Consider the following 12,500-nt stretch of genomic DNA (forward strand, 5'->3'; position numbering starts at 1 on the left):
CTGCTGGGTTCTATCAGGTTCTACTGTAAAACAGCTGAAACACTGAGTTCCTTTAAATCTGGACTAATAACCAGAAGCTTAGAGCTTCTTTTGAAACAATCAGAAATATTGATCAACAATCTGATGCGTAGCAATGGGACATAACAGCAGGACCCAGTAGAACCCAGTCTGACTGGGTTCTACTGGGTCCTGCAGCTCATCCAACCGGACCGGACCGGACCGGACCAGGAAGGAAGCAGAACGTACTGATGTTGGCCAGCATGTTGTTGACGGAGCTCAGCGTTTCCTGAACGGCGTCTTTGCTCTGCTTGGCGTTGGCGAGCGCCGCGGTCGCTCCGGCAGCCGCCTGCAATAAAAACACCCGTTACTCCCTCCGCTCCACCTTCCGCTCCACCTTCCGCTCCACCTTCCGCTCCATCGTCTGATGGCTGTGGTTACCTCCTCCGCTCCAGCAGCCAGCTGCTCCGCCTCCTTCAGCCCGTCCTTCAGCCCCTCGGCCGTCTGCTCCGCTCCGGCCTTCAGGTTCTTGGCCTCCTGGTTCAGTTTGTCGGCTTCGCTCACCAAACCGTCAGCGTCCGGCAGCGACCCGGCCGCGTTCTGATGGACAGAACCAGAACTTCACGTTACAGAAACCCAGAGGAGAAAATGTCTCCCAGGAAAACAAACTCCTGAGATTCTGTGGAAAACTTCAGGCTAACAGCCCAGATCAGAATGATGAAAACATTAATAAACTGTTAACTGTAATGTTTGATCCGATTGTTGGGCTGTTTGGAGTTGAAGCGTTTGGGCCGACCTGCTGAAACAGACTGAGCTTCAGCTCTTTGTTCCCAAAACAAAGAATTTCTATAGTTTAACGTATAAAAGATAATCTGTAAAATGTTCCAGTGTCAGAAGTTATGATGGACCTAGCATAGCTTTAGCCTAGCATAGCTTTAGCCCAGCATAGCTTTAGCCTAGCATGGCTTTAGCCCAGCATAGCTTTAGCCTAGCATAGCTTTAGCCCAGCATAGCTTTAGCCTAGCATAGCTTTAGCCCAGCATAGCTTTAGCCTAGCATGGCTTTAGCCCAGCATAGCTTTAGCCTAGCATAGCTTTAGCCCAGCATAGCTTTAGCCTAGCATAGCTTTAGCCCAGCATAGCTTTAGCCCAGCATAGCTTTAGCCTAGCATAACTTTAGCTAACTGTTCTAATGTGAGGCTTATTTTTATGGTCAATAATCACAACATTTGATTTGCTCTTAGAAAATTATGAAAACTATAAAAAGCATCCAGAGAAAAGCAGTCAGTGAATCCTGAAGCAGCCTGCAGCTCGGCCTGCAGGGGGCGCTCAGCTTCAGTTGCTGATGGTGTTGCTGAGGTTTTGAAATGAAATTTCAGTTTTAACAGTTTTATGAAAGTCTAACTTCTGTTTTCACCTGGAGGTTTTTAGTCAAGTCGTCCAGAGCGTTGATGTTTTCCATCGCCTCGTCGTGATCGTTGGACGCCGCGTCCAGAACCGACTGGGCCTCGCCGTTCTTACGCACAGCTTCCTGGATGGTGCTGTTGATGTTCGGAAGACGCTTGATGGCCTCATCGGCTTCAGCTTTACTGGCGCCGCTCCTGGTCGAAACCTGGAGGCGCAGACAGACGAGTGAGGAAAGGACTGGCTGGTTCTAACAGGGAGTCAATCAGCTTCCTGGTACCAGATGAAGCCCGGTTCTGGTGAGCTCCACCACCATAACCCACGGCGCCACCTGCTGGTGCCGGGTGTCCGTACCTTTCAGGGTGTTCAGGGTGTCATCCAGGTTGTTGTTGGTACCGACGCCTTGCAGAGCCTTCTCGGTTTCGGTTTTGGCGGTGTTGACCCGGTCCAGCAGCTTGTTGAACTCCTGCAGACAAACGTCCAGCTGATCAGAGGTTCTGGTTCCGGACCAACTTCTGGTTCCAGTCATCGTTCCCTCTGCTGGTTCTGACTGGTCGGTACGTACCTGTTGTGCGGTTCGGCCCCGATCCAGCAGCTCTTCGGCGTCGGTCCGGTCTTCCTCCACGGCGCCCAGCAGGTCGTCCACGGCGGACATGTTCTTCTGCGCCGCGTCCTTCAGGGCGTCCAGCCTGGTTGCCATGGCGTCCACAGCATCCTGAGCGTCATCACACAGAGACCTTCAGTGGGCGCTAATGCTATGCTAATGCTAGTGCAGCTGCTCCTACCTTCATCGACGCTGGAGCTCTCTCCAATGTGGAAATGTCTTTCAGCATGCCGTCGGCCATCTTGCTCTCCTGTTTGGCGTCGTCGCTCTTGACTTCCTGCTCGCTTCTCCAAACTCTTCACATCTGCCGAGGTTTTATCGTATCTGGATGCCAGCAGGAGAAAATGACACGGTTTTTATCCCAGATGCTCCAAACAGCCAGAAACTCAGATTCTCCTCAGAAAGTCCAGTTTCTCTGACCAGAACATCAGCATTGAAGAAAATTCAGATTCCACCAAATGTTTAGTGTTCAGTCAGAGCAGCTGACTACAAAATCAAAATTTATAGTCAGTAAACCAACAAAAATAGAATTTATATTAGAATTTCTATTCCTTAAAAACGAGTCAAAGAAGAAAAGGAGAAAGGATGGAGGAGCAGATCGGTTCCAGATCGGTTCCAGATCTGTTTCAGATCGGTTTCAGATCGGTTCCAGATCGGTTCCAGATCGGTTCCAGATCGGTTTCAGATCGGTTTCAGATCGGTTTCAGATCGGTTCCAGATCGGTTCCAGATCGGTTTCAGATCGGTTTCAGATCGGTTCCAGATCAGTTCCAGATCGGTTTCAGATCGGTTCCAGATCGGTTCCAGATCGGTTCCAGATCGGTTCCAGATCGGTTCTCTACATTCTCACATGATCATCTGAATCTGTTGGGATCATAAACATCTTGGCTGCAGCAGAGCAGAAACATTTTGGACTGAAGGTTCAGGTTTTACATGTTCTGTTTGGTTTTGGATCTAAACATCATGAAGTTCAGGATGAGTTCAGAGTTGGATCCACTGTGGATCAGGCTGAGGATCTTAGGATCTACTCACAGATCCTGCAGATCTCCAATCAGCTCCTTGACTTTGTTCTCCTTGGTGATCAGAGTCCGGACCAGATCCAGACTCTGCTTGGAGTCGTTCAGAGCCTGGTTGGCCGTCCGCTCCACAGAGTCGGCCGTCGCCTTTTGTCTGGGAGGCGAAACAGAAGGTCAGAAGGTCAACAGAAGGTCAACAGAAGGTCAACAGAAGGTCAACAGAAGGTCAGAAGGTCAGCAGCGGTGAAGATGATGATGAAGGAGAAGCGGATTCAGATCTTACTCATCAGCCAGTCCTGTTGCCTGCTGCACCAGAGAGGACAGCGAGCCTGAGGTCAGCGGGTCATCACGGGCAGGAAGCTCCTAACAGGAAACAAAGCAAAGCATCAGGAAACAGGAAACAGCTTCACATCAACGACGTTAAAATCTGATCAGGAGAAACTGATCAGGTCGTCCTGCTCCTGGTCAGCGGATCGTACCACAGACTGGATTTTGGTTTTCGCCTCCTTCAGGAGGTTTTTCATGGCAGCGATCAGCGTCTCGACCTCCTCCACCTTTGACCTGAAGCTCTGCTGCTGCCGGTCGATGTGTTTGACCGTCTTTGAGATGTTCTGGATCTCCTGGTCGTCGGTCAGCTGACGGCTGCTGATGGACGACAGGCGAGTCTGCAGCTTCTTCTCCTGATCTGTTGGAATCAGACGTCAGGAAACGGTTTATTTTACCAACAACTAAATGAACATGCAGTACCGCGAATCTCCACTAGAGGCCAGTAAAACCAAAACAGCTGAATAAGGTTCAGCTTGGAAATACGAACCTTTTTCCTGTTAACATGTTTTATTCACATTTTTTATGAATTTGGTGCGTTTAGGACGTTACTTACAAAAAACAAACTTTTACATTATATTAATTTTGTTCAAGAAAAAATTTAAAAAATAGATTTAGGAAGAAAAATAAAAACTTTGATTAATCAAATCGATCAAATTCAAAGTCTGAGGTTGTTTATTAATCATTTTAAAATAATCAATATGTCTGATGTTTGGATCTGGATGGTCTTTCGCTCAGCAGGAGGTTCTGACCCGTCAGCTGCTCGGCGTTGTCCTGCAGGTTCTTCATCAGATCCTCCAAAGCTCTCAGAGCCGCCTCAATCTCGGCCCGGTTGGTCGGAACCCGACCCGGATCGGAGAGCAGCATCTCCAGCTCCTTCAGTTTGAAGGAGTAAAGCTCCATCTGAAGCAGAGAAACAGAAGAAATTCAATCCGCAGCTGAAACACAGAAACCTCTGAAGCATTTAGGCAAAAATATGGATAGAAATTTAAAATTGAGACAAAAATTTGGAAAATTTGGCTTTCAATGCAGAGGAAAATATTTTGAAATGAAATCTGTGGTTACAGAAACGAAAGCATCATCAGACTCTAAAACAGTTTGTTGTTTTCAGGCAAGAAGCCATAAAATATAATCAGGAAGAAGAAAAAACTGCAGATTTCTGTCTGTGTGTCGCAGCAAGTTCTTCTGTCCAGCTGTTATAATATTCCACCAAATAAATGATTGATTATGATCAGAGCAGGATCAGCTCAAAACCTTTCATGTTTCAGGGTTGGACTGAAATAAATGCAACATTTCAACTAAAATATTGTTTCTGCAGAAACATTTTCTTCCAGAATCATTGGAACATAAAATGTGACGCGTTTAATTCCAGCCTCAGGCTTTGATTTAGTTTATTAATCTGCATTAGTTTATTAAATTGATTTAGTTTATTAACCTGCATTAGTTTATTAATCTGCATTAGTTTATTAACCTGCATTAGTTTATTAATCTGCATTAGTTTATTAACCTGCATTAGTTTATTAATCTGCATTAGTTTATTAATCTGCATTAGTTTATTAATCTGCATTAGTTTATTAAATTGATTTAGTTTATTAATCTGCATTAGTTTATTAATCTGCATTAGTTTATTAATCTGCATTAGTTTATTAAATTGATTTAGTTTATTAATCTGCATTAGTTTATTAATCTGCATTAGTTTATTAATCTGCATTAGTTTATTAATCTGCATTAGTTTATTAATCTGCATTAGTTTATTAAATTGATTTAGTTTATTAATCTGCATTAGTTTATTAATCTGCATTAGTTTATTAATCTGCATTAGTTTATTAATCTGCATTAGTTTATTAACCTGCATTAGTTTATTAATCTGCATTAGTTTATTAATCTGCATTAGTTTATTAATCTGTGTTGCAGATCAAATCTTTTCTTTAACTTCCTGAATCAAACGAACTGCAGCTCCACCCAGCAGGGGGCGCTGCAGCTTCAACATGCGCTGCATGAACAGGTACCTTCTTCCTGATGGGGGTGAAGCAGGTGGGGCAGTTGGGCCGGTCACACCTCGGACCCTCGAAGCCGGGTCGGCACTGGCACCGTCCGGTCGGTCGCACTGTCTGTCCTCTGAGCCCAGAGGGTCACAGAGGCAGGCTGGAGAGGGAAACATGATCAGAGCCGGTTCTGACTGGCCGGTTCTGACTGGATGGTTCTGACTGGATGGTTCTGACTGGCCGGTTCTGACTGGCCGGTTCTGACTGGCCGGTTCTGACTGGATGGTTCTGACTGGCCGGTTCTGACTGGATGGTTCTGACTGGATGGTTCTGACTGGCCGGTTCTGACTGGATGGTTCTGACTGGATGGTTCTGACTGGCTGGTTCTGACTGAATGGACCTGGACTCTGTCCTCACGTTTGCAGGAGGCGGTGGACGGGTTCCGGTAGAACCCGGGCAGGCAGCTCTCACAGAACCGGCCGGTCGTGTTGTTCTGGCACCGCAGACATTCCCCGGTGATCCGGTCGCAGCTTCCCGCCCTGCTGACGTCGATGTTTCCGTTGCAGCTGCAGGATCTGCAGGGTCGCTGCGCGCCTCGCAGACCCGCGGGGTCGCCATAGAATCCCTCCCGACAGGTGTCGCAGTAAAACCCTGAGGAGACGCCGAAGCTTTACGTTACTGAGCGGGTTCGGCTGGTTCCCTCGCTGTTGGGTTCCTCCTGGACTCACCAAAGGTTCCGGACGGACAGCGCAGGCACTGAGGCTCCAGCGCTCCGGCCTCCAGGGAGCAGGACGACCTCTCCGGACAGGGGCAGCGCTCACAGGTCTGCTGCCGCGGGTCTCTGTAGAACCCGTCCGGGCAGCCGCGCTCGCCGGCCGTCTCGTCGGCGGAGTAGCAGTCTCCGGTCTGGGGGTCGCAGCTGCCGCCCCGGCAGCCGCACGGCTCGCAGGCGCCGAAGGCTCCGGCCGACGGCGTCCGGCGCCGGAACCCGGCCGAGCAGCGCTCACAGGAGTCGCCCTCGTATCCCGGAGGACAGATGCAGGTCTGGACCATCCGGCCGCCACGCCGGGCCCACGCCGAGCCGAAACCAGGTTCACATTGTCAAGGTAACCGCGTCCTGAAGGAAACAGACCAATCAGGGAGCAGACAGAAGACCTGGTGTCACGTGGTTCTCCTGCTACTTTGAATAGACCATTTCTGATGGGCATTGCAGGAACAGATGGTCTGTGATAGTCTGTCATGTTTCACAATGAAATCAGGTCAAATTGTAACTTTGAACAAAAGAAACATTAATTAAAGAGTCATCAGCATATAAACAGATCAACATCAAGAGATGAAGGTCAGAACAGATTATGTTGGACATCAAAATGTTTTAATCCGTTCAAATTTCATCAGGATGAACTTCTGAGTTTAACGAGCTTCACTAATCAATGAGAACCGTCTCACCGTCCGGTCCAAACGTGGCCCGGATCTTTATGGCCGTCAGGTTCTGGAGAAGCTTCTGGAAATCCAATGAGGAAAGTTGAGGATTCCAGCTGCTGCCGGGTTTTTCATCCAACCTGTCAGGAAACAGAAAACCTGAGAAACAAATTCTGCAGAAACGTTCAGGTGAGAAGTCAACCTGCAGAAAGAGACAGAGAGCCGTCTTCATGTGTTCATGTGTTCATGTGTTCATGTATTCATGTGTTCATGTGTTCATGTGTTCATGTATTCATGTGTTCATGTATTCATGTGTTCATGTATTCATGTGTTCATGTGTTCATGTGTTCATGTCTTCATGTGTTCATGTTTCCTAAAGCATGTCTTCATGTGTTCATGTCTTTATGTTCATGTCTTCATGTCCATGTATTCATGTTCTTCATGTGTTCATGTTCATGTGTTCATGTTTCCTAAAGCATGTCTTCATGTATTCATGTGTTCATGTCTTCATGTCTTCATGTTCATGTCTTCATGTCCATGTATTCATGTTCTTCATGTGTTCATGTTCATGTGTTCATGTTTCCTAAAGCATGTCTTCATGGAGTAAAGTTTAAATCTTTATTAAACTTTAGTTTCTGTGTTTCTGCAGGTCGAACCGTCAGGATTTCTGAACTCAGGAATGTTTTTCTTCTCTGGATCGTTGTTCATCCGGGGTTCATGTTGGAGACGTCAGGAAGCTAACGAGGCGTTAAACGGATCAGAGTGATGTCATTTCCTGACCTGAAGCTGTAGTGGATCTTCTTCCCACAGGGGACGACGGCCCTCAGGTCCCCCAGCGCCGCCGCCACCGTCAGGCCGCCGCCCTCCAGGACCACGTCGCTGGTGGACGGGTGGCGAACGCCGCGGTCCAAACGCAGCGAGAAGGACAGGTTCTGGCCGTAACTCAGCAGCTTGTTCCCCAGGTAAACCTCTGCAGGGCGGGAAACGGGTCAGAGGAGGCAAAGCTGACGGACACGGGGAGGCGGAGCTCGTCTCACCTGGCGCGTACAGGTAAGTGGGCGGGCTCTGTTTGGAGACCACCTCTAGGTCCTGGTGTCTGGGCGACCAGCGGAACAGAACGTTCTGAGCAGTCGTACGCTGGGCCGTCGCCGCCGTCCAGCCGTCTGGACCTGAAACCCGGCAGGTTGCTTTAGCTGGAGCAGAACCACCCGGACAGAACCACCGGCGACCGGGTTCTGTTCCTGTTACCTGAGCTGAAGGTGGAGGAGATGTTGTGGACGGAGAAACCAGGCTGAGCGGAACATCGCTCACTGTGTCCGTAACAGAAACACGGCAGACTCAAACTCCCAGAATCCTCTGTTTCCCGGCGCCTGGAAACAACCAGCAGGAAGTTTGAGGTGAAACAGAAAAACTGCGACTGACAGGAAACGATGAAACACAAACCGGCAAAACGTCTGAAACGAAATTTCCTGAAACATTTAGTGAGATTTCTGGCAGCAGATCCTGTTCCTTTCTTTAACCTGCTGCTTATTTTTCTGCTGATTATTCAAACTTTTAGGAAGTTGATTTATTATAAGAATCCAAAAACTTCTAATTATACATCAGAAGATTTACAACAACACAGAAGCAAAAACATTAACTAGTTTAAGCTTCGATGTTTTTGAGTTTTTGAGCATTAAAACAATTTAACGTTCTGAAAGCATCTGAATCTGAAACGTCACAATAAACAGCTGCTATCAGATGATGACCTCACCTCCTGCTGCAGCCGTCCGCCCCCACAGGGCCGTCGGGGCAAAGGTCACATTTGTCTCCAGAGACGCCTTCCTTACAGCTGCAGCGCCCCCTGCTGTCACACGTGTTGCTAACAGAACCTGCAGAGAGAAAACCGCTCAGACCTTTTCTGACTTCATGACGTCATGCGAACAGGCGCGTCCTCACCTGCAGGGCTGCAGCCGCAGGGCGTGCAGCTCAGCCGCGCCCCCTGCTGGTAGAATCCGTCCTTGCAGCGCTCGCAGTGTCGACCCTCAGTGTTTCCCTGACAGTCCAGGCAGCGCAGACCCCAAGCGTCCCGCAGGCAGAGCCGCGCCCGGCCGCTGCACTCACAGCGCAGATCAGCTGCAGGACGGAGACGAGAGGAAACTTTAGAAAACTATCAGGAGCTTCATCAGAGGAAAGAACTGAAACCTTATCAGAGAAATGAAAACTTCTTTTTGATGATCATGAGGCTCCTCAGTCAAACAAACTTTTCATCTTTTTCTTCTACAGGAAGTAAATTTACTGTTTTTCCCACAGAGGTTTGGTCTCCTAAACGCATCATTCTGTCCAATAAAACTCATCTGCTGCTTCATCTGTTTCAGTTTCTGCACAACAACCAACATTTCTGCTTCTCTAATCACTGAACCCAACCCTAACCCGACCTGAACCCCAACCCGACCTGAACCCCAACCCGACCCTAACCCGACCTGAACCCCAACCCGACCCTAACCCGACCTGAACCCCAACCCGACCCTAACCCTACCTGAACCCCAACCCGACCCTAACCCGACCTGAACCCCAACCCGACCCTAACCCGACCTGAACCCCAACCCAACCCTAACCCGACCTGAACCCGACCTGATCCCCAACCCTAACCCAACCTGATCCCCAACCCGACCTGAACCCCAACCCGACCTGAACCCGACCTGAACCCGACCTGATCCCCAACCCGACCTGAACCCGACCCGAGGTTCATTTTGTTACCCAAGTAAAACATATATTTAGTATTTAGCCTTTATTTCTGTCCTTTTCTCCATCAAACTGAGTTAAAAATGTTACATTAGTTTCTTCTTGCGCTGCAGCTTCAGTGTCTTTCTCTGCCTTCAGCTCTTTTTCTTCCCTGAACTGGAAACCAGTGACACCAACATGGTTGCTGACAGAGAAAATCGTCTGATCTGAAAACACAGAACTGGATGTTCAGATGAAACGCTCAGAGTTCACTGATCTCCTCACATTGACAGCGTTCAGCAGCAAACCGGACTGACGACATGAAGCTTCACGAGTTCAGCAGAAAAACACAAATAAAAACTTTCAAAAAGCTTCAGGAACTAAAATAAAAACCAGGTCACAACCAGAGAAATGAATTCAACATTTACAGTTTTCAGCATGAAAGAAAAACTGGAAATTATGATCAGGAAATAAAAAATATATATATATTTCAAATTATGACCAATTTCAGATGATTGATGGAAGATCTTCAGCTGTAATCTGCTCTAATCTGAAAAATAAATATTTAACTGATGAAAATGTTCTGATAAATCAGGATTATAAAACCAGCAGGTTGACCTCTGACCCCTTTACATCATGTTTCTCTTTAAAGAGATAAATGTTTATTTTATTTCGCCATCCAGAATCGACTACAACCTAAACCATTAAATGCATTATTATCAATAAAACCCATTTAATATTGATTCATAGGAACCAGCAGGTTGACGAACTGGACCTTTAATCTGGAATCCTGAGAACTTTTATCCAAACTCTCCACTTCTGGGTCCAAATTTTAAAATGTTTTACTTTTTATTCACAGAATAAACAGAAAGTTTTATTCATTGTGCTGGTTCTGAGGAATGAGGTTCTGATGAATGAATGAGGTTCTGAGGAATGAATGAGGTTCTGATGAATGAATGAGGTTCTGATGAATGAATGAGGTTCTGAGGAATGAATGAGGCTCTGAGGAATGAATGAGGCTCTGAGGAATGAATGAGGTTCTGAGGAATGAGGTTCTGATGAATGAATGAGGTTCTGATGAATGAATGAGGCTCTGAGGAATGAATGAGGTTCTGAGGAATGAATGAGGCTCTGAGGAATGAATGAGGTTCTGACTCAGAGGCGTCAGGTTCAGGTGTGTCTGTCTGAGGTCAGTCTGTGACTCAGCTGACCGAACGGATCAGAACCGCCGCCTGACGGTTCTGATCAGGCGACGTCAAGATTCTTGAACTCAGGAATGTCTTTCAGTCGAGACTCTTCCAGAGTCCAGACGAGACGGTCTGAGAATTTATCACCGACTGTTTCTGATTCACCTGCTGAGGGAACAACGCAGGAAGAAACATGGCAACGCAGCAACGTGGCAACGCAGCAACATGGCAACGCAGCAACATGGCAACCATTACTGCAGCCACAATTTGATTATATTCAGAGAAAAATTTTTCCAGCTGCTGAATATTTTTCATCTCCATCTTTTCTGCAGATGAAACTTTAATTTTCCAGATTTTTATTTCGATTTTTTGCTCCTGATGATGAAGGAAAGTTTTCAGTTTTCTCTGTTTTCCTTTCGGGAGCAAACAGAGGAAATCGGCCGGGTGAGAAACCCGGAGCAGGAATCTGAAAACAGATCCTGGTTTCATTGTTTATCGGTTTTTCCCTCTGAAACGTTTCATTCTGATGTCAGATTAAATATTTCCCCTCATCAGGTTTTAATCCCGGATTATTCTCTGATGTTTCTGCTGAGAAACTCAGAATCTCCACTAAAGTGGCCTAGTTCAAGTCTTGACCTGGATGTGATGGATAATCTTAGGAGGGAGCTAAAGATTAGGGTGATGGTAAAGAGCCTCGATCATCAAATCCCAGCAGAAACAGATTTTTATTGTCACTGAGGAGAAAATGAATGATTATTAATTTGTTTCAAAGGTCAATAAAACCGATCAATAATCTATAAACTGATCCTGTTTTATGATCTTTAGCAGATTTTCAGTCCAACCAGTTTTTGTCATTAAAATGAGAAAAGCTGGTCAGTTTAACCAGCTCATTATGATGATCAAAACCAAAATATGGATCGTTCTGGACCCGGCTGTTCGAAATGGTTCTGGTCCAGGAAATGAAAGCTTCACTGGACCAGAACCAGCTGGTACATCTGGTTCCACCAGCTGAAGCTCTCTGGGTTCTTCTTGTTGTTAAACCCGGTGCTGTTGGATCGGGTCGGAGCAGAACCTCAGAACCTGAATTGGGTCGGAGCAGAACCTCAGAACCTGGATCAGGTCGGAGCAGAACCTCAGAACCTGGATCGGGTCGGAGCAGAACCTCAGAACCTGGATCGGGTCGGAGCAGAACCTCAGAACCTGGATCGGGTCGGAGCAGAACCTCAGACCTGGATCGGGTCGGAGCAGAACCTCAGAACCTGGATCGGGTCGGAGCAGAACCTCAGAACCTGGATCGGGTCGGAGCAGAACCTCAGAACCTGGATCGGGTCGGAGCAGAACCTCAGAACCTGGATCGGGTCGGAGCAGAACCTCAGAACCTGGATCGGGTCGGAGCAGAACCTCAGAACCTGGATCGGGTCGGAGCAGAACCTCAGAACCTGGATCGGGTCGGAGCAGAACCTCAGAACCTGGATCGGGTCGGAGCAGAACCTCAGCTCTCCTCTGAGGTTCTGTTTGTTTTTCCCGGTCGTGTGTGGACAGATCCTTCTGGATTTTTCTCTGCTGCGTCTTCAGACTCTGTGTCCCGAGGCGAAGGCGGGGCAGACGGGGCAGACGGGCCTCACCCTGCGTGTCTGTTTGCCCCCCGCTCAGTTCTGCCCCCCGCTGGGCGTCTCCCTCCTGCAGCAGAGCGGCGGCATCCGAGGACAAGATCCTGCTGGATCTGCTGGATCTGCTGGATCTGCTTCTCTTCTCATTTCTTCCCTTCGTCCCATTTTCAGTAGAACAGAAATGTTCTGTTCAGCTGGTTCTGTTCAGCTGGTTCTGTTCAGATGGTTCTGTTCAGCTGTTCTGTTCAGCTGG

General features: G+C 47.6%; 1 protein-coding gene across 1 annotated transcript in view; it reads right to left on the reverse strand.

Annotated features, from left to right (window-relative positions):
• The window catches only part of LOC129351766 (laminin subunit gamma-2-like), a 15,161-nt gene that overhangs the window by 1,214 nt on the left and 1,447 nt on the right, over nucleotides 1-12,500 (reverse strand). The window contains 22 exon segments of the mRNA XM_055020669.1: nucleotides 247-346; nucleotides 439-597; nucleotides 1,414-1,597; nucleotides 1,742-1,866; nucleotides 1,966-2,115; nucleotides 2,186-2,275; nucleotides 2,277-2,328; nucleotides 3,036-3,173; nucleotides 3,303-3,382; nucleotides 3,499-3,704; nucleotides 4,096-4,246; nucleotides 5,353-5,444; nucleotides 5,447-5,488; nucleotides 5,746-5,979; nucleotides 6,057-6,377; nucleotides 6,380-6,445; nucleotides 6,775-6,887; nucleotides 7,528-7,717; nucleotides 7,785-7,916; nucleotides 7,996-8,117; nucleotides 8,501-8,618; nucleotides 8,686-8,862. Of these exon segments, the coding sequence (XP_054876644.1) occupies nucleotides 247-346; nucleotides 439-597; nucleotides 1,414-1,597; nucleotides 1,742-1,866; nucleotides 1,966-2,115; nucleotides 2,186-2,275; nucleotides 2,277-2,328; nucleotides 3,036-3,173; nucleotides 3,303-3,382; nucleotides 3,499-3,704; nucleotides 4,096-4,246; nucleotides 5,353-5,444; nucleotides 5,447-5,488; nucleotides 5,746-5,979; nucleotides 6,057-6,377; nucleotides 6,380-6,445; nucleotides 6,775-6,887; nucleotides 7,528-7,717; nucleotides 7,785-7,916; nucleotides 7,996-8,117; nucleotides 8,501-8,618; nucleotides 8,686-8,862 (3,042 nt within the window).

This window comes from Poeciliopsis prolifica, unplaced genomic scaffold, assembly GCF_027474105.1.
Source record: "Poeciliopsis prolifica strain line A6 unplaced genomic scaffold, Auburn_PproV2 SCAFFOLD069, whole genome shotgun sequence".
Lineage (NCBI taxonomy): Eukaryota > Metazoa > Chordata > Actinopteri > Cyprinodontiformes > Poeciliidae > Poeciliopsis > Poeciliopsis prolifica.